General features: G+C 44.0%; 2 protein-coding genes across 8 annotated transcripts in view; both read left to right on the forward strand.

The window, feature by feature from the left end:
* Window positions 1-1,733: 1,733 nt before the first annotated feature.
* On the forward strand, window positions 1,734-14,901 carry LOC139548993 (calpain-9). Of its 2 annotated transcripts, none has more exons than XM_071359019.1 (20): window positions 1,734-2,247; window positions 3,323-3,392; window positions 7,017-7,135; window positions 7,299-7,432; window positions 7,737-7,908; window positions 8,114-8,185; window positions 8,373-8,464; window positions 8,550-8,624; window positions 8,714-8,877; window positions 9,038-9,195; window positions 9,380-9,588; window positions 10,277-10,319; window positions 10,431-10,520; window positions 10,620-10,680; window positions 10,977-11,041; window positions 13,028-13,096; window positions 13,395-13,473; window positions 13,659-13,775; window positions 13,986-14,044; window positions 14,232-14,901. In XM_071359019.1, the coding sequence occupies exons 1-20, from the start codon at window positions 1,999-2,001 to the stop codon at window positions 14,256-14,258; spliced, it is 2,124 nt and encodes a 707-aa protein (XP_071215120.1). In that variant the 5' UTR covers window positions 1,734-1,998; the 3' UTR covers window positions 14,259-14,901. The 2 variants fall into 2 exon arrangements, with proteins under 2 accessions (XP_071215120.1, XP_071215122.1); XM_071359021.1 differs by lacking the exon at window positions 1,734-2,247 and adding an exon at window positions 2,717-2,736.
* A 1,470-nt stretch (window positions 14,902-16,371) lies between these two features.
* LOC139548991 (alpha-actinin-4) overlaps window positions 16,372-20,597 on the forward strand; it is a 43,389-nt gene continuing 39,163 nt past the window's right edge. For all 6 annotated transcript variants that reach the window (XM_071359018.1, XM_071359013.1, XM_071359015.1 and 3 more), the window contains exon 1: window positions 16,372-16,703. In XM_071359018.1, coding sequence (XP_071215119.1) covers window positions 16,569-16,703 — 135 coding nt within the window. In that variant the 5' untranslated portion in view covers window positions 16,372-16,568. The remainder of the gene's footprint in view (window positions 16,704-20,597) is intronic.

Genomic DNA, 20,597 nt, shown 5'->3' on the forward strand with positions numbered 1-20,597 from the left:
TACCAGAGGCTGCTGTTCTATCCTGCTGATACAGTGTAAAACCCGCCAGCTGTATGTTGTTCATGTCGTCATTCAGCCACGACTCGGTGAAACATAAGATATTACTGTTTTTAATGTCCTGTTGGTAGTTTAATCTTGCTCGTAGGTCATCGATTAGAATTTTCCAATATTTGCATGTTTGCTAATAGAACGGATTGCAGTGGGGGTTTACTCACTCGCCTACGAATTCTCAGAAGGCAGCCCGACCTCCGACCCCTCTTTCTCCGTCTTCTCTTCACGCAAATGACAGGGATTTGGGCCTGTTCCCGGGAAAGCAGTATATCCTTTACGCCGGACTCGTTAAAGGAAAAAGCTTCTACCGGTTTATGGTGAGTAATCGCTATTCTGAAGTCCAGAAGTTATTTTTGGTTGTAAGAGATGGTAGCAGCAGCATTATGTACAAAATAAGTTAAAAACAACGCTAAAAAACAAACAAAATAACACAGTTGGTTAGGAGCACGTAAAACGTCAGCCATCCTCTCTGGCGCCATCAGGCTGTTGATTGTGACCTGTGGAATGTTGGCCCTCTCAATGGCTGTGCGGAGTTGCTGTATATTGGCGGGAACTGGAACACGCGGTCTAGTGAGTATGCAGGCCATGGAAGAAGTAGACATTTTTAGCTTCCAAGAATTGTGTATAGTGCCTTGCGACATGGAGCAGTGCATTATCATGCTTAAACATGGTGATGGCGGCAGACGAATGGCACGACAATGGGCCTCGGGATCGCATCACGGTATCTCTGCATTCAAATTGCCATCAATAAAATGCAATTGTGTTCATTGTCCGTAGCTTATGCCTGCCCATACCATAACCCCACCTCCACCATAGGGCACTCTGTTCACAATGTTGACATCAGCAAACTGCTCGCCCACACGACGCCATACAAGCTTTCTGCCATCTGCCCGGTACAGTTGAAACTGGGATTCATCTTTGAAGAGCACACTTCTGTAGCATGCAAATGGGAATCAACGGTGAGCATTTGCCCACTGAAGTCGGTTTGATGCCGAACTGCAGTCAGGTCAAGACCATGGTGAGGACGACGAGCACGCAGATGAGATTCAATGAGACGGTTTCTGACAGCTTATGCAGAAATTATTTGATTGCGCAAACCCACAGTTTCATCAGCTGTCCGGGAGGCTGGTCTCAGACGATCCCGCAGGTGAAGAAGCCAGTTACACTGGTCTGTGGGTGCGAGGCCGGTTGAACGTACTGCCAAATTCTCTAAAAGGACGTTGGCCGCCAACAAATGAACATTCAATTCTCTGACAACCCCTCTGGTGGACTTCGTGCAGTCAGCATGCCAATTGCACGCTCCCCCAACTTGAGACATCTGTGGCATTGTGTTGTGATAAAACTGCACATTTTAGAGTAGCCTTGTATGGTCCCCAGCACAAGGTGCACTTGTGTAATGATCATGCTGTTTAATCAGCTTCTTGACAGCTTCCACACCTGTCAAGTGGATGGATTATCTTGGCAAAGGATAAATTATCACTAACAGGGATGTAAATGAATGTGTGCACAACATTTGAGAGAAATAAGCTTTTTGTACATATGGAACATTTCTGGTATCTCTTATTTCAGTCCATGAAACATGGGACCAACACTTTACATGTTGCGTTTATATTTTTGTTCAGTTTATATGGCTTGCGGGAATCATGCAATGATTTATAAATCATGAGAGTGCACATGCAAGCGACACTTTCGAAGGCTGCACAGGTGAGTTACAGTGCAGTAATGAGGGTGTGGCCAATGGCCATTTTGACAAGGTAAATCGGTTCATGACTACAAAGTCAGAAGACTCTAGAAAAGTTGGTACGGTAACTCCTGGATAAGAATTGAAAAGTGGATAGAGCAATGGTGTTTAAAAAGTTGTAGGGTTTCTCTGCATGCACACTATTTTAACTCCACAACAAACAGGCTATCGGTTTTGTAAGGACATTCAGAAAGAATTGCGAAAGTATGAGTGACAGTAATGAAAAGAAGACTCCGGTCGCAGAAATAGGTACAGCAGAGGCAACGACGGAAGATCTTGGAAGCTCGTTTACCTCCAAAGGGTGGCTTTCGTCATTTATCGCTGACAAGCCTACTCCAGTTCTTCATAAACATGGTAATAGCGGTAATTCAATGGATGATGGGTTGTTCGTGGACCACGACTTTCCAATGGGAGATATGCTTCTTCAACCCGCCATGGAATGGAGACGCCCAAAGGTAGCGCAGTATGACATTGTTATAACATAAACAAATAAAAAATAATTAATGAAAATACTTAATTTAAATGGAAATCTTTATCTCTTACAAAATAAGTGTGTATTAATAAAACCATCCGACATACCATGTTATGTATAATTGCAATACACTGTGAGTGTGATATTTTTGCATTGACAACAGGGGTGGACGGATGTCTCTTCTGGACAGTTATTTTCAATGCATGACATATGCAAGTTTTTAGGGGTGTGTCATATACTTCTCTTTCAGGTCGTATAGACGTGCTAAGAATCATGCATGTACTGACAACCACCATAAAAATACACCCACAGATGCAGATTAGATTTGTGTGGGTAATTTCTGGTATAGGGTTTAGCTTTTGTAACCCAAATGTCAATGAAGTGGTGAGAAACTCGGACATTGGGGCAGTGTTCTTCCAGCCTGGCCCTGATCCACAGGGTGTGCATCAAGCTCCAGATTACTGAATCATAGGTGGGTGCTATTAATTATCAGATGGATCAGAAAACCAGCAGGCTCCAGACCTCATAGGGTAAGAAAGAGTTGAATAGCCCTACTATTGGACAATGCTTTATGAGTACAGGCCCTGGATTGAAGACTACTGCATTAGGGCAGGACTAGATCATAGTGATTTTAGCCTCAGAAGGCAAAGCCAATTGTCAAGCTGTCATGAGAGCCAAGTCTGTTCGGCTGGTTTTTGTCATAAAGACACAAAGGTCTCCTTACCTACCTCATAAATGTTGTATTTGCTTTGTTACTCTCCATTGAAGATGGAGTCTTAGGTCAACAATGCCTGTCACCGTGTATCTTTGCACTTTTTTCAGTTTATTTATCTATTGTAGGCCTAGTAGTGTTCAGTCAATCATAAATAAAAACAAACTGTAAAAAGCAACAGTTGTGAGTGAGGACAGGTGGGTTAAAGTCTCTACACTACTTTAGATCATGTAAACAGAGTATGTCCCTGGTATGTGCCTATCCACTTCATCTTACCCAGTAAAGGGTACACTCAGCTAAAAGTTTAAGAGGCATGTTGTGTCTTGCTTTCTCTCCCCTCTCCCAGGATATCTGCCCTTCAGCACAGTTCATAGTGGATGGAGCAACACGTATGGACGTGTGTCAGGGAGTTCTGAGTAAGTAGAACAAATGCCGTATGTATGTTGCCCGAAGCAGTGGCCTTCCACCTGCCTCCTTACATATTAAGGCGTTGTTCAATCTGCATCGCAGAAGTTCAGCTTTGCAGCGTGATTGCCTTTAAATGTCAATGTTCCCGCTTTAGTGGAGGCTGCGTTCACCGTAAACACTGCATATGTCTGCTCAATCAGAAATTACCTTCAAATGTCTATTGTGGAATCTGTAATGCTTCAGCTTTATACACTGCTCAAAAAAATATAGGGAACACTTAAACAACACAATGTAACTCCAAGTCAATCACACTTCTGTGAAATCAAACTGTCCACTTAGGAAGCTACACTGATTGACAATACATTTCACATGCTGTTGTGCAAATGGAATAGACAAAAGGTGGAAATTATAGGCAATTAGCAAGACACCCCCAATAAAGGAGTGGTTCTGCAGGTGGTGACCACAGACCACTTCTCAGTTCCTATGCTTCCTTGCTGATGTTTTGGTCACTTTTGAATGCTGGCGGTGCTTTCACTCTAGTGGTAGCATGAGACGGAGTCTACAACCCACACAAGTGGCTCAGGTAGTGCAGCTCATCCAGGATGGCACATCAATGCGAGCTGTGGCACGAAGGTTTGCTGTGTCTGTCAGCGTAGTGTCCAGAGCATGGAGGCGCTACCAGGAGACAGGCCAGTACATCAGGAGACGTGGAGGAGGCCGTAGGAGGGCAACAACCCAGCAGCAGGACCGCTACCTCCGCCTTTGTGCAAGGAGGAGCACTGCCAGAGCCCTGCAAAATGACCTCCAGCAGGCCACAAATGTGCATGTGTCAGCATATGGTCTCACAAGGGGTCTGAGGATCTCATCTCGGTACCTAATGGCAGTCAGGCTACCTCTGGCGAGCACATGGAGGGCTGTGCGGCCCCACAAAGAAATGCCACCCCACACCATGACTGACCCACCGCCAAACCGGTCATGCTGGAGGATGTTGCAGGCAGCAGAACGTTCTCCACGGCGTCTCCAGACTCTGTCACGTCTGTCACATGTGCTCATGTGCTCAGTGTGAACCTGCTTTCATCTGTGAAGAGCACAGGGCGCCAGTGGCGATTTTGCCAATCTTGGTGTTCTCTGGCAAATGCCAAACGTCCTGCACGGTGTTGGGCTGTAAGCACAACCCCCACCTGTGGACGTCGGGCCCTCATACCACCCTCATGGAGTCTGTTTCTGACCGTTTGAGCAGACACATGCACATTTGTGGCCTGCTGGAGGTCATTTTGCAGGGCTCTGGCAGTGCTCCTCCTTGCACAAAGGCGGAGGTAGCGGTCCTGCTGCTGGGTTGTTGCCCTCCTACGGCCTCCTCCACGTCTCCTGATGTACTGGCCTGTCTCCTGGTAGCGCCTCCATGCTCTGGACACTACGCTGACAGACACAGCAAACCTTCTTGCCACAGCTCGCATTGATGTGCCATCCTGGATGAGCTGCACTACCTGAGCCACTTGTGTGGGTTGTAGTCTCCGTCTCATGCTACCACTAGTGTGAAAGCACCGCTAGCATTCAAAAGTGACCAAAACATCAGCCAGGAAGCATAGGAACTGAGAAGTGGTCTGTGGTCACCACCTGCAGAACCACTCCTTTATTGGGGGTGTCTTGCTAATTGCCTATAATTTCCACCTTTTGTCTATTCCATTTGCACAACAGCATGTGAAATGTATTGTCAATCAGTGTAGCTTCCTAAGTGGACAGTTTGATTTCACAGAAGTGTGATTGACTTGGAGTTACATTGTGTTGTTTAAATGTTCCCTTTATTTTTTTGAGCAGTGTAGATTGAATAGAGCCCTTAGTCTTGTTTCCAACCATGGCTGGGGTACGGTTGATCTATCTGTTTCCTTATTACCCAAAGTGTTCTCCCATTGATGGCAATGTTGTGTCTTTGGCATCATTAAAGTGAAGACTGTTATTTTATCAAATCAATTCTCATTAATTATTATTACGCGATTAAACGAATCATGTAAATGTAATTAACTAGGAAGTCGGGGCACCAAGGAAAATCTTCAGATTACAAAGTTATAATTTTCCATATATAACTCTTCAGACATGTTAATATCTGATCAATTAGTCTTCTAATTAATGAATTATTCATTACCTCACGTTAGTCTCATTCCAAACGTTGTAAATTGTTGGTTATCTGCACAAACCCAGCCTTTACTATGAATCATCCATACATCAATTGTCTTAATCATTTATTTACTAACTAACTAAATAATCACGGAAATGGAGAAACAAACAACACAGTAGATATGGTTACAAGGAAATGATAGGGGAGGTTCCCTAGTGGGCAAAGCCGATATGACGGCTTGGTGGACAAAGGGAAGTGTGGTGGTGTGGACTAAGAAGGGCGGGAAAGACAAAAATGAGTCACTACACAGTTGATAATTATATTAATTGAAATGCTAATCCTTAGCACATGAACGCTCCCTCATTCGGGAATAATTGCAATCAATATATATTTACGCTCAGTGTGTCGTTGTGATCTCTGTTGGATCTCTGTTGAAAGTTCATCCAAGAGTCTCTCTTCTTTCATGGTTAGAATGGATACTGCAGAGTACCATTCAAAAATGTTCTTATAGAATAGATGTTTCGGCGGTTGTCGGTCTTCGCATGTCAGGTTGACATAATTTCTAGCTGCAGACTAGTAATTAGTATCTAAGATTTGCTCTTATTCTGTCGGGATCGATAGTCTCAGAGTTGAACCATTTCCACCCGTGTAGCCAATGCTCCACGTGGTGTGGTTAGGAATTCAACAACCATTACAACATTAGCTTAGACTGAGGTTTTTGTGGTCTCTACTCAACCTTAGACCCCCCAGCTAACCGAGGTACGCATGGTCTGAAGAGGATTTCTTCAGGTGGTGGTTTTATTCGTAACAGTAGAAAAGGGCTGTCCCATGAGCCAGATCATGTCTGTGCTCATGGGGGCGGGCCAATGACTTAGTTAAACTTTAAAGGGAATACAATTCTCTCACATTAACGGTTTAACATAGCATTATATAATTTCATAAATAGTTTCATCTTTACTCATTCATTTTATACAATAATTAGACGCAAACCTCATAACGGAGGCACCTGTGTAAACAGAGTTATGGCAATGTAGCTGTATTGTCTTTCATGAGGTCCCAAACATGAAACAAAACGGACCGGGTCATAGCTGGCTTCTCCACCGACCGTTTACACATTCTCCAAAACATGGATATTGTTCAGTTCTCAAGTTCTGTGATGTAGAAGAAGTTCTACTGTGAAACTCTCTCTCTCTATACTGCATGGCCAGGAGGAGAGAGTCTCCTCCAGGAATTTATGACCTGAGGTAACAGAACCTGGGTGTAGGAAAGGAGAGCGAGGGGGATGCCACGCTCTATACCCAGAAAGGGCCACGTCATGACAGCAAAGTTCTACCCAAGAGCACAGAATGGCTTTGACATCATTAATGAATTGTATGTCTGACCTACTGTACAGTAAACGACAGGTGGTCATCATCAAACTACTAAACATGCTCTCCCTTGACTTACCCAGTGATGTAAATGTGATATAATATACCTTTACCTGTCCCTCTGTCCTCCCCTGCTCTCTGTTGATTAGATGACTGCTGGTTCCTGTCTGCGGTGGCATCCCTCTCCCTGCATCGCCCGCTGTTGGAGCGGGTGGTGCCCAATGGGCAGAGCTTCCAGGAGGGTTACAACGGCAGCTTCTACTTCCAGGTCAGCCTCAGGACATTAAACACACCTAATTAGGCTGTACAGTATTTGTCAAGGGTTGTTGAATTTGCACTCATGTTTATAGGAGATATGGGTGAATGACTATTTAGTTGGAGTTTGTTGATGCCTATCCCTGAGATTAAAATGAAAACCTGTCTGTCTATAGTTCTGGCAGTATGGCGAGTGGGAGAAGGTGAAGGTCGATGACCTGCTGCCTACGCAAAAGGGCAAGCTGATCTACTTGTGCTCCTCAGAGAAAAGAGAGTTCTGGAGTGCTCTGTTGGAGAAGGCCTACGCCAAGTCAGTGTTTGTCTGTCTCTGCGATCTTTGGTGTTCTATGCATGCTGTTTATTTTTCTGCCATCCTGACACACACACACACACACACTGTATTTGTGGATGCAAGGATTTGATATTTTAACTCATTGTTTGTCAAGAACTGCATGTCTACGTCATTCTATCTTGTCAGTGTAATTACCTCCTGCATGTGGCTTTAGTTGCGTAAGGCCAAAGTGGATAACACCAGGATGTACCAGTGTGTCCACTGCACTAGAATGTTGCTCTGACCTCCAATCTTACCTGTTGTGATTGACCCTCTCTGTCAGGCTGAAGGGGGGATATCGGGCCCTGAACATGGGCTTCCCCCACGAGGCCATGGTGGACATGACAGGGGGCATAACGGAGGTGCTGACTGTGGCTTCTCTGCCCAAGGACCTGGCAGCCTTCCTCAAGCCCATTCTGGCCAAGGGAGCACTCATCAACTGTGCCAACTGCCAGGTGTGTGTGTGTACCGTTACAGGGGACGTAGTGATGAAACGTAGGTGCCGAGCTCCATCTTTCTGATGGAATAACCTTTCTACGTGTATTAGGATTCAAACCCACTCCTATAATTGTATCAGTGAGCAGAACACGGTAATATAACCTTCTGTTCTACTTTGCTTACACATTAACATATGTTGTGCGTGGGTTGATTTTCCCACAGGGCCCCCTTGAGCAGAGGAATGAGTTTGGAATCCTGTTCAGACATGCCTACTCTGTAACCGGGCTTGAAAATGTAAGACTACCTGCCTCTGTTGTCAAATTCATTCTCTGATTCATGACTGCACACCAAGGCCAAAAGTGTCCAAATGCCACCAGCCAAAACCTGCACACATTCAGTGGAGTTGGGTTTCCTGTGTTTGGTAGTCAAATAGGTTTTCAGTTTGGCTGACTCTGTCTCTCTCACTCCTCCACTCCCTCAGGTGAAGACAAAGTATGAGACTGTGGAGCTGGTCCGTGTTCACAACCCCTGGGGAAAGATAGAGTGGGAGGGACCCTGGAGTGACATGAATGGGTTAGCTCGCTATTAACCCATTAATCATACCATTACGTGTGTGTGTGGGGGGCAGGTTCCTCACAGTGTGTTTGTCTGTCCACAGGCCTGAGTGGAGTCATGTCCGTGAGGAGGAGCAGAAGCGTCTGGACAGGGTTCAGAAGGAGGACGGGGAGTTCTGGTAAGTGGACCTCTCTTCATAGACTCTCCCTTTGTATCTATACTTCACATGTTCTCATATATTAATAACATCTCTCTCTCCTCGCTCAGGATGGCAGTGTCAGACTTCCGTCAGAACTTTGAGTCGATGGAGGTGTGTCACCTGAGTGAGGAGACCCTGAGCGAGCCAGGCGCCACACAGAGGCCATGGAACTGCACGATGCATCATGGGAGCTGGGTACCACACATCTCCGCCGGGGGCTCTCCCAAAGGGGGTAGGAAAAGTCACAATGCTACTGACACACACACCACAACTATGAAATAAAAATGAATTCAGTCATACATAATCAGAGAAGGAATAGATTGATATCCATGTGTGTGCCTTATTGTACATACATATTTAGTATTGTACATCATCTGTGTGTGTCTGTCCAGGCTGGTTCTGGCAGAACCCTCAGTTCCACTTGACCCTGCTGGAGGAGGACGATGACCCCAGTGACCCTGAGCTGACATGTTCCTTCCTAGTGGCCCTCATGCAGAAGCACCAGAGACTCAGAGGAGTGCACCTGGGCATCGGCCTGGATATCTACAAGGTACACCAGCACATGCATACACACGCAACAGGAAATACAACCAGATTAGATTTAAATGAGCCACACTAAATATGAGAGAGAAAAGAAGGGAGGAAGAAGTCAGGGAATATTTGAGTGTGGCAGAATTTTTCTCAGTGTGGAAATGTGTGTGTATGTACCCTACCGTATCCACCCCTCTTCCCAGGCTGGCTCAGAGTGCTCTTACCTGTCCTCTTTGGACCTGAGCTTGCGCCGCCCACTCATCAGCACCCAGGGTTACGCCCAGCGAACGGAGGTGGTGATTCGTGGTCGCCTGGCGCCCGGCCATTATGTCATCATCCCCTCCACCGCGGATACTAATCAGCAGGGAGAGTTCATCCTGCGGGTGTTGACAGAAAAGGGCAACAATGCGACGTGAGTGGACCAGTCCATGACTGGATGTTGGAGGCAGATGATAATTGATACCTATGATAATTGTTAGTTTCACGGCTCTCAGTCAAGAAAAGGCTCTCTAAATTACACTGAGTTTACAAAATTTTAAGAACACCTGCTCTTTCCATGACAGATTGACCAGGTGAAAGCTATGATGCCTTATTGATATCACCTGTTAAATCCACAGTCGGTGTGGAGGTACTGTTTCTTTGAGACAATTTAGTCATGGATTGAGTATGTGTGTCATTCAGTGGGTGAATGAGCAAGACTAAAGATTTTAAGTGCCTTTCAACGGGGTATGGTGGTAGGTGCCAGGCGCTCCGGTTTGAGTGTGTCAAGAACTGCGTCACTGCTGGGTTTTTCACGCTCAACAGTTTCCCCAAGTAGATATCAAGAATGGTCCACCACCCAAAGGACATCCAGCCAGCTTGACCTTGGGAAGCATTGGAGTCAACATGGGCCCGCATCCCTGTGGAACACTTTGGACACCTTGTAGAGTCCATACCCTGACGAATTGAGGCTGTTCAGAGGACCAAAGGGGATGTGACTCAATATTAGGAAAGTGTTCCTAATGCTTCGTACACTCGGTGTGCATGTTTGTTATCCACCAATTAAAAGGTCTGTTTTTCAAGTTAAACCGTATGATTCTGTATTTTCTTTGTGTTTGCAGGCCAGCTGAGAAGCCCGGCACTGAAGTAAACTCCCCCACACAGGTAGAAGTCATTGCAATGAAGTCCAAAGTGTCCACAATCCAACACCCCGTTTCCATTAGTATGAGTTTTCGTGATATGACTAAATGGATCATCCTGTGTGTTCCACTGTAGATCTCCCTCTTGCAGCCCTCCTTTCCACACCTGTCGGCTCTGCCCTCTCCTGAGGCCACACGACAGCTCTTTAAAAAGCACCGCAACAAGGTGAGAACACATGTAGTAGGTTCCATGTAAACTGTTCCATTCTAGCCTCAGATGTGCAATATTTACATTCAAAACTTTTTTTTCCTAACCTCCCAACAGAAAGGAGAGTGTCCACCTTTGGAGCTTCTCAACCTGCTTACCGAGGCCATAAAAGGCGGAGGTAAGGGTTTGGCTCCAAAAAAGACACACCTTTGATTACCATGTACACTCTTCCCCTTTACACCAGCTTGTTATAATGGCATCTGTCAACCAGTAGCCATTGCTTTGCCAACATGCATCTGGAAAATTCTGGAAAACTGTACGAATCTCTACTGATTTAGTAGTCTTCCATAAGCCATAAACACTGTGGGAACATTCAGGAAGTAGTGATGTCACTGCAGGAGGAAGTCTTAACTGTTCCTAACTGACGGTTTGTCTGTGTGGCTTCCTGCGCTCTTCCTGGGCTGTGGCCTGCAGTGCTGGCGGGGAGCGAGAAGAAGCTGGTCCTGGAGCACTGCAAGAGCTTTGTGGTCCTCGTGGATGTATCCTTTCTCTTGGAGAAAAAAATACATGTATGGCTGAACCAGTCTGCATCGAGTCTCAACATGGCTATATGGTCAGTAGTTTATATAGATCAATAAACATGTTAATATAGGTTAAATATATACCGGATTCTGGTGTAGCGGTCTAAGCTCACATGTACCCTCTGGTTATGGGGGTTCGAGCCTCGGCTAGGCCGACTTTTCGAAGATCATAGCTCCCCCAAAAAAAGGGCTATGTAATGTGGAACGTTACACACTTGCCATGTATGTACAGTGGGGCAAAAAAGTATTTAGTCAGCCACCAATTGTGCAAGTTCTCCCACTTAAAAAGATGAGAGGCCTGTAATTTTCATCATAGGTACACTTCAACTATGACAGACAAAATTAGAAGAAAAAAATCCAGAAAATCACATTGTAGGATTTTTAATGAATTTATTTGCAAATTATGGTGGAAAATAAGTATTTGGTCAATAACAAAAGTTTCTCAATACTTTGTTATATACCCTTTGTTGGCAATGACAGAGGTCAAACGTTTTCTGTAAGTCACACACTGTTGCTGGTATTTTGGCCCATTCCTCCATGCAGATCTCATCTAGAGCAGTGATGTTTTGGGGCTGTTGCTGGGCAACACGGACTTTCAACTCCCTCCAAAGATTTTCTATGGGGTTGAGATCTGGAGACTGGCTAGGCCACTCCAGGACCTTGAAATGCTTCTTACGAAGCCACTCCTTCGTTGCCCGGGCGGTGTGTTTGGGATCATTGTCATGCTGAAAGACCCAGCCACGTTTCATCTTCAATGCCCTTGCTGATGGAAGGAGGTTTTCACTCAAAATCTCACGATACATGGCCCCATTCATTCTTTCCTTTACACGGATCAGTCGTCCTGGTCCCTTTGCAGAAAAACAGCCCCAAAGCATGATGTTTCCACCCCCATGCTTCACAGTAGGTATGGTGTTCTTTGGATGCAACTCAGCATTCTTTGTCCTCCAAACACGACGAGTTGAGTTTTTACCAAAAAGTTCTATTTTGGTTTCATCTGACCATATGACATTCTCCCAATCTTCTTCTGGATCATCCAAATGCTCTCTAGCAAACTTCAGACGGGCCTGGACATGTACTGGCTTAAGCAGGGGGACACGTCTGGCACTGCAGGATTTGAGTCCCTGGCGGCGTAGTGTGTTACTGATGGTAGGCTTTGTTACTTTGGTCCCAGCTCTCTGCAGGTCATTCACTAGGTCCCCCCTGTGTGGTTCTGGGATTTTTGCTCACCGTTCTTGTGATCATTTTGACCCCACGGGGTGAGATCTTGCGTGGAGCCCCAGATCGAGGGAGATTATCAGTGGTCTTGTATGTCTTCCATTTCCTAATAATTGCTCCCACAGTTGATTTCTTCAAACCAAGCTGCTTACCTATTGCAGATTCAGTCTTCCCAGCCTGTTGCAGGTCCACAATTTTGTTTCTGGTGTCCTTTGACAGCTCTTTGGTCTTGGCCATAGTGGAGTTTGGAGTGTGACTGTTTGAGGTTGTGGACAGGTGTCTTTTATACTGATAACAAGTTCAAACAGGTGCCATTAATACAGGTAACGAGTGGAGGACAGAGGAGCCTCTTAAAGAAGAAGTTACAGGTCTGTGAGAGCCAGAAATCTTGCTTGTTTGTAGGTGACCAAATACTTATTTTCCACCATAATTTGCAAATAAATTCATTAAAAATCCTACAATGTGATTTTCTGGAATTTATTTTCTCATTTTGTCTGTCATAGTTGAAGTGTACCTATGATGAAAATTACAGGCCTCTCTCATCTTTTTAAGTGGGAGAACTTGCACAATTTGTGGCTGACTAAATACTTTTTTGCCCCACTGTACATAGATATACAAAGGTAGGGTAACTTGTCCACCATGACCTCACTTGGTCTGCTGATCTAGCAAGACCTTAATTGTGCCATGCATTTTTGATGGACCGTTTCCTTGACTGCAGTGTCAACCCAGAGTCGGGGGTTAGCTCAGCTGGACTGGCAGGGGTTCCAGGCACTGTGGGACAAGATCAGGAAATGGACGGTAAGGTCTAAACCACACGAAGCTATCTGTCAGTGGAAGGTTTACAGTTTCAATCATTCTGTTCTTTCAATATGATAAGATTGGGCGGTAGTTTGATTGGCTAAAGCATGCTTTGTGTTTTTGAAGTCTAATTATGATTGGCTAAAGGAAATATAATAGTGATCCGTGACTTCTCTGATTCAATCATGTGACTGAGCTAATTCAATAATCATACAACCCCTTCCGATGCATGCGAAGTGATTTGAGTTATATTTGTCTGAAAATATTATTCAGTCATGCTGGTCTTGATCTTCCACAGGATATATTCTTGACGTTTGATAAGAACAAATCCCAGTTGCTGGAGTACCCTGAAGTCTCACCTGCCTTGAAAGCTGCGGGTAGGACACACTTATGATATAGTGACAAGCTTCCATTGGTGCCTTTTTAGGGGGCGCCAAAACGCCACTCTTCATGTTCAGTCCCTATTGGTCCACATGAACATTATACCAACAGAATTTACACTGCTGCAACAGCAGGTTATGTGGTTGAACATGAGTTGATGTGTTCGTCTGGTCTGGTCTAGGCATGGGGGTGGATGACTTCGTCCTGCAGCTGATCGGCCTGCGCTACACGGAGCCAGACATGACAATCAGTTACCCCGGTTTCCTTTACCTGCTGATGAAACTGGACAGCATGATCCGTAAGGGAGGGCATTGGGTGTTGTCCAACAAGGACTGAAAATAGGAATTTAGGAAGACTGATTTTAAATGATTGAGGAGGAATACAAGAAAGATTGAAATGTGTTACTTTTGGGGTGCACTTAGAATAAACTAATAATCATACAAGAGAAATGTTGTGTATTTGTATGTAGGATATTTGGTCGAATTCATCATGTTTGCTCCATTCACAGATAAATTTCAAGCCTATGACATTGTGGGAATGGGGACCATATCAGTTAGCTACAGACAGGTAAGAGCATACAGGACAGATGATCCAAACCTACTCTTTTTCTCACAGCCTAGTAAACATGCAGAATACGGCAGACTTAACATGAATGAAAAGGCCGCTTTTGCCTGTGATCACATATGCATAATGGCTTGGATAGCCATTTTAATTAAATATTGATTTATTGTCTCACCCTTTTTCTGATTTGTAGTGGCTCCACATGACGATGTACAACTGACCCGCTCTCACTGGATTTCATCCCCTCCGCCGGCTCAACTGGTTTTTGTTGCAGCATTGTTTTAAATGAAAAGTTACAGATCTATTTTGCAATCAAGACTTTCAATTATTTGTGCCGAACATCAGATTTTAGCAACTAAGTGCATGCTGTAATTCTGTTTCACTTTCTGTTGACTTCTTTTCAGCAGGGAATGTTTTGAAAAATGTTTTGTTCTGCTGAGAGACTTTGGTGTGTGTAAATATCCGCTTCAATATCCGCTTGGTCTTGTTTTCTGAATAGTGAAAAAAAAGCACATACCAGAATCAGGGGTACTGTGGCAAACATTCAAGCAATTTCCTGTTGTGCCATTATTACACGAGTGTTAAATAACTCTGACTGATTTCAGAAGCTAAAAATGTAGCTTGAAGTACAGCTGCTAATTTTGTACTCAACACACACACACCAGACTTATTAAACAATTGAAAATAACTGGAATTAGGATCAGTGAACATTGACATCAAAGGAGAACAGGTGTAGATGTACACCTTTGAATTAATTGTCCTTTTCCCCATGTATTAGCTTCACCTGCAACAGGCTTTTTGAAAAAGGAGATGCCAAATCTAGGTCTGTCATTACAATTAAATATAATTCATTAGAAAATGGATAGGACGGTTTGATGTGTAATCATTTAACCTTGACATTGTACACACCACAATGATTCCTTATAGTAATGGGGATGGAGTCCAATGCCCATGGGATTTCTGTATATCAGAAAACGATTAGGAATGTGGCACAATGTGGCAGTCATGAAAACATTAGAGGGCTAGGGGGGCCTGCGATGATTCATATAGTATATCAGGCCTCGCTGATGATAATTGGCATGGACACACAGTTGGAGCGTGACCTACTTCATGTAGTGTCTGGTCATGTCAGCCAGATCCAGCGTATCAAATTTGAATGGTAAATATAAGCCACTTTACACACTACAAGCTTTCAAACAAAATGATAGGCCTAAGGGAATCTCATGCACCTGCATGTAGGACTATTGATTTGGGCACCAGTGAGGTGGCATAGGCTCTCCATAAGGGGACAACAAAAATCTGAGGAGGGTAACAACACCAATGGGCTCACTGGCTAAATGATTCATGGTGTAGCATGTCCTCATTAATATTCCATACAATGGGTGGTCTTGTTATAGACTCCATCTGATTCGTGTCTTGCAAGAAGAAGCATTGTAGAATGTTGTAGATAGAAATGCCACGAATAAAGCTCACGCGATTCCATATTTTACATGTAAGAGAGGCATGTTTGTTCAACATAGCGTATTTCTATCTGAACGTTCCAAAAGGTTGCATCCTGAAAGCGTCCCTCTGCAGAGTCATATATTTAGACGAATATAAGGCTCTGTCCCTGTGTAGTGTGTAGCTTGTGTTTAAAGTAACTGTCCAGATTTCTATGAGTGAAATAGTTTCCTTTCAATAGTTTTTTTATTACGTATGTTAAAAAGCAGCTTTTCTGTGTTGGAATGGAGTGGGCGTACCCCAAAAGAATGAGATACAAGTTTGAGGTGGGGTTTTTGAAGTGTTTTTTCTCCAATTTATGCTTTGGCCACATACGAGTTTCAGATGAGTCAACAACATTATTTGGATATGAGTTAACATAATATTAACTTTTGAAAGTTACATTTTCACTGGACAGTTACTTTAATATTCTATGGATATTATAGAAGTAGTAGTTATCAGAACTATTCTAGTATAGCGCTCAAAATGTTACAGTTCGTAAATCTGTCTATACTGGCTACAAATCCATTTGTGAATTTTTTCTCTCAACATTGTATCGTTTCAAGGGGCCAGGATAAATTGCATCTAAATTTTGATACAATGTTTCAATTATATATTTAGCAACATGCAAAGACTAACATCTGCAATGATTTAGGTTACTTTACAAAGACATTAGGCTACATATCAGGCATAATACTTTTTAGAACATTACTTTTAGTAGGCTATAGTCTACTACTAAATTATGTGCTCTCAGCCTTTTGGGGGGAAGGATTTCAACAGCTCATGAATAATAAGCAGATGACTGAATATTCATGAGCTATTTGGGCCTGGCAACCTACTCTAGTTTTGTAGGAGCGGCTATTTGCTTTCGACCACACCATTCTCTCCTCGGGTGGAGATTAAGCATTCTTTTAGCCAGTATTGGCAGTGTATAGACCGGATATTCCTGACCGAACGTTGAAAGCAAAGAGTTTCCGCAACTGGGTCACATTCCCTATTATTTCTCGTTCGAGAGTCTTAGATATACCTGTAGGTTATTAGCTATCTGACTATGGTAGATTATCACGCTTCTAATAATCAAGCATCGTCTGGAGGACCAGCCGTTTACATGGACCCAAGAGAACAAGAAAATGATTGGGACCGGGACCTGCTGCTGGACCCGGCCTGGGAAAAACAGCAAAGAAAGGTAAAATGGAAGGGAGAGGTCGGGGACTGAATTTGGGCCCCGATTGCCTAGCCGCTGCATCTATAAAACAACACGATTTTATACCGACTCATTGTAACGAACTTTCCTGTGTCCATATGGTATATGTCAAACAAGAAATGGGCTAATAAACTCTTTACACATGCGTCATTTCGACAGCAACCTGTATTTTCTCAATCGACTGAGGACAGCGATTTAATTTTTTTTTTTTTTTTTATTGTAATGAAACATTGTACTCCATCTAGTTCTGCGTTTGTTAGCCTGGTTTATTTTTCAGTCGCTATTTCTGCCATTTTTCAAGATGGCCATAGGCATAATTTCGATGCGAGTCAAAAATAGTATAAGAAATGGTGTCCTAGAAGTGTTAAAATATGTTCTGGGTCGAAGCAGAGAAAAGACTGCCGTGTTCTCTTGTTTTTTGTAATCTACTTTCTGTCGCAATTGAAAATAAAATATTTCCAGCTGATAAAATGTTAAACGGTTTTTAGACTCGTCTTAATCCTTTAATGCTCGCGCGCTTGTAACTATGATCAAACCTTGGAAATGTGGTTTGAAGATAATTTGAAGCAACGTTGCTTAACAGTCTGGAACGATTGAGGGTCTGTCGTGCTACACCTCGTTGTGAAAATGATTTGCATTCTTTTTAGTGGAGTGACGTCACTAGTGGAGTATTATATTACAGCCCATCATTACTCAGCGTTTTAACTCTCAGCATTATTCATTCAACTAATTGATTTAGCCTAACCATGCGTTCAGCTTTTCCCTCTCTGAATGTCGATCCGCTAAATAGGTTTGCCTATAAAGGAAGGGAGACCAAAGTTTCCTCACAGGAAGAAAAATAATCAATGATGAACAAATGACTGATGGCCTACAAACGCAGGCAATAGGGGCTTCTTTCCTGAAATAACACCGGTTACTGAAGGATGTATAGCTTTTATAGATCATTGGGGAGGCGTGACATTCATAGACAGGACATTTATTTCAGAAAAGTCGGAGGGGGAACCATGAGCAAATTCCTGTGGCGTTTTCACCGCTGCTGTGCCAGTTATTGCATAAAGTTAATACATGCCTCCCACCAATGATTCTGTACTTATTGTAGCCTATGTATTTAGGCCTACTGTATGTATGTGGAAGTCAGACTCCAAGTGGACATCCAACATGCCACTGTGTTAGTCTACCTAAAGGCTTTTTTTTCCAACACAAGTTTCATCCTGCTCAGTCAAGTCCAGTTTAATACACTGGTTAAAATTTAATACACTTCAGAGAGCTCCATTTCAGTTTGAGAAACATGCAACGTCCAACCTAATGCCAAAAATCAGCCGCATGCCAAGACATGTTGTAATACCCCAAAATTATGTTGGAGTCCATTCTTTCTGTTTTAATTTCAATACTAGCAGGGCAATGTTGGAATCGGTGTCCATGCAAATGTATCGGGATGTCAGTTAGCCAACCTACTTCAAAGCAAAGGACATTCAGCCACCAAATATGTGCAAAGGGTAAAAGCCACCCCAAACTCAACCACTGTCAGTCTGATGTGATGGCCAAACTTTTTCGTACACTGTTTGGATATGGTCTCGTCTCACATTCAGTTTAACATATGTTTAAGATCAGTGGGAATTTTTACTGCTCCTCATTTCCCTATATACACTGCACTATCAAAGTACCTGTCTGTTTGCATTACCGTGATTGTTGACGGTCTGTTAGAACTCAGCCCCAACAAGAGAAATGCTCTTTCTCTCCTGACCAGACTCACCCATGCCACAGTGCCCTGACTTGCATAGATTACCACACAGCCAAGGTGGGCAGTGTTCTAAGTTTCTTCCGTTCTCTCCCATTTCCCCAAGCCATTCATTTGACTGGCAGACTCAGTCAGTTCAGGCCTGGCTGCTTTGGTTTCTCACAAGTGGCCATGGTGTTTTTAAGCAATTGGGGCACAAAGCATTGGACTAGTAGGAGTGACTGATTTGATATCCATGTTAAAAGAAACCGGTTGTTTCTCCTTTGTCGAGTGTGTGTTTGTGTGACTGGAGCTGATGAAGGGATAAGCAGGAAACACTCAATTGTGGGTGTGGATATTCCTATCTCCGCCCATAGAGAAACTACACCTGAGTTTCTATTCTTTTATCTGCATGAGGGCCTTCTAGTTGACCACTTTTTTTGCAGTTATAGACTCAGGCCCCTGGGTGTTAAGTTTCAAGTGGTCCCTCCCTGATCTCACGTCAGTGTTTGACCTGTCATCAGCCTGGGAGCAATACTGCTGACCCTGATCTGAAATCAGCTGAATGTAAAACGACCAGGCGGCGAGGGGACAGAGCAGAATGGAATGTAACCCCTCTCCCTCGCTCCCTCTTTTCTCTCTTTCTCCCACAGCAAGAGCATGCAGGGGGAAACATTCCATTTGTGGCCCATTATAGCTGGGGGGGTCCTGTTTAAAAAAAAAAATGTCCCCCCTGAATGAAAATATGTTTTTTTTGCAGGATTGCAGATGTGGACAATGTGGCGTGCTGGGAAAGCCCTCCAGGGCAGGCAGGCTAGCAGGGAAGATGTGTGGCCACATATTGAGGGCTTGGCACGGGGCGTTGTCCTACCATCTTTGGGTGCTCCCGTTTTTGAAGTGGTTTGGGGGGGGGGGGGCGCTATTTGTGTTTTTCTGTGTCAGCCATTCTTTCTGGTCTGTTTTTCCTTCCCCTTCCTGTTTATTGGGCTACATTTTAGGGGAGTGAGGAGGGGTCCATAATGCCTCCACATGGTGGAGGCCATAGATGGGGGTCTTTGAAATTGAGGAGCAACACACACACTATAATGGTGTGGCTCATGTTATTGACTTGTACATCTTGTATAGCCTCCTTATCAGTAGTACTGAAATGCAGTTTCTGTTGGGAGATTGTCTTCTGAGCTGGTGCCAACATGCCACTGTTTGGCTATAGATATCAACCCCCAAATCTCATGTAGGATTGTTTAAAGCCAGGAGTCAAATATGTGCAGCTCTCCTACTTGAGTCTGTGGTTTCTGTCTGTACATGTGAGACAGTGTTTGTATACATCAACTTGAAGCACTGCTTGTTTGTGTGTAGGTATGTCTGTGCTTATTGGACCAGGCCCTGTGCTTTTGGGGGCTTGTAGGCAATTGGGAGAAAGGAATGTGTGTTTGGGTGTGGTCTGTGAAGAAGGGGGTGTTATTATGGGGAGTGGGAGGGGGCTTTAGAAGTTATTTCTTCCACATAGCAGAGTAATGACTGGGGTTTCGCCATGGGTTGGTGGTAAACACTGTTCTGTTTAAATAAACGAAGTTCCCTCTCCTGTTGCATGTTCTGGCAATTTAGCCAGTCAACACTAGTAGATTGGTTTGTGCAAAGTAATTGCATGAGCATTTTTTTTTTTGTCCCTTCAGTCAGCAAAGGTGTAATGTGTGTCTGGCATATGTCTGTTCTGATAAAGGCCTCACCAAGGTGTCGGTGCATGTAGTATTTTTGGCAGTGGTGGACCAGTCGTTATTTAGTCTGTACTCGTGAGAAAGCCAAGCTTAGTGACGCAGGGGAGCCAGACCACAGTGCTGCTCAGCAAGGCTTTTAGCAGGCCTAGAGCACAAGACTATCTGCTGCTATTAAAAGCACCACAACTGCAATCCACTGTCTAATCATGGCCTTGTGTCTGAGACTCTAATTCAATTGTAATGTAAATAGATACCGATCTAGGCATTTTATTTGTATGTATTCTAATGCAGAAGTGGGCTAAGTTAGCTTGCAGGCTATATATAACCCATACATACTATGACAGGGCCAGGCAACCCTGTTCCTGGAGTGCCACAGGCACCACACCTGACCAAGTGAGCTAATTGGTCAGTTCAGTGATTGCCTAAATACATCACACCTGGTCT

The sequence above is a fragment of the Salvelinus alpinus genome, chromosome 22 (genome assembly GCF_045679555.1).
Source record: "Salvelinus alpinus chromosome 22, SLU_Salpinus.1, whole genome shotgun sequence".
Taxonomy (NCBI): Eukaryota; Metazoa; Chordata; class Actinopteri; order Salmoniformes; family Salmonidae; genus Salvelinus; species Salvelinus alpinus.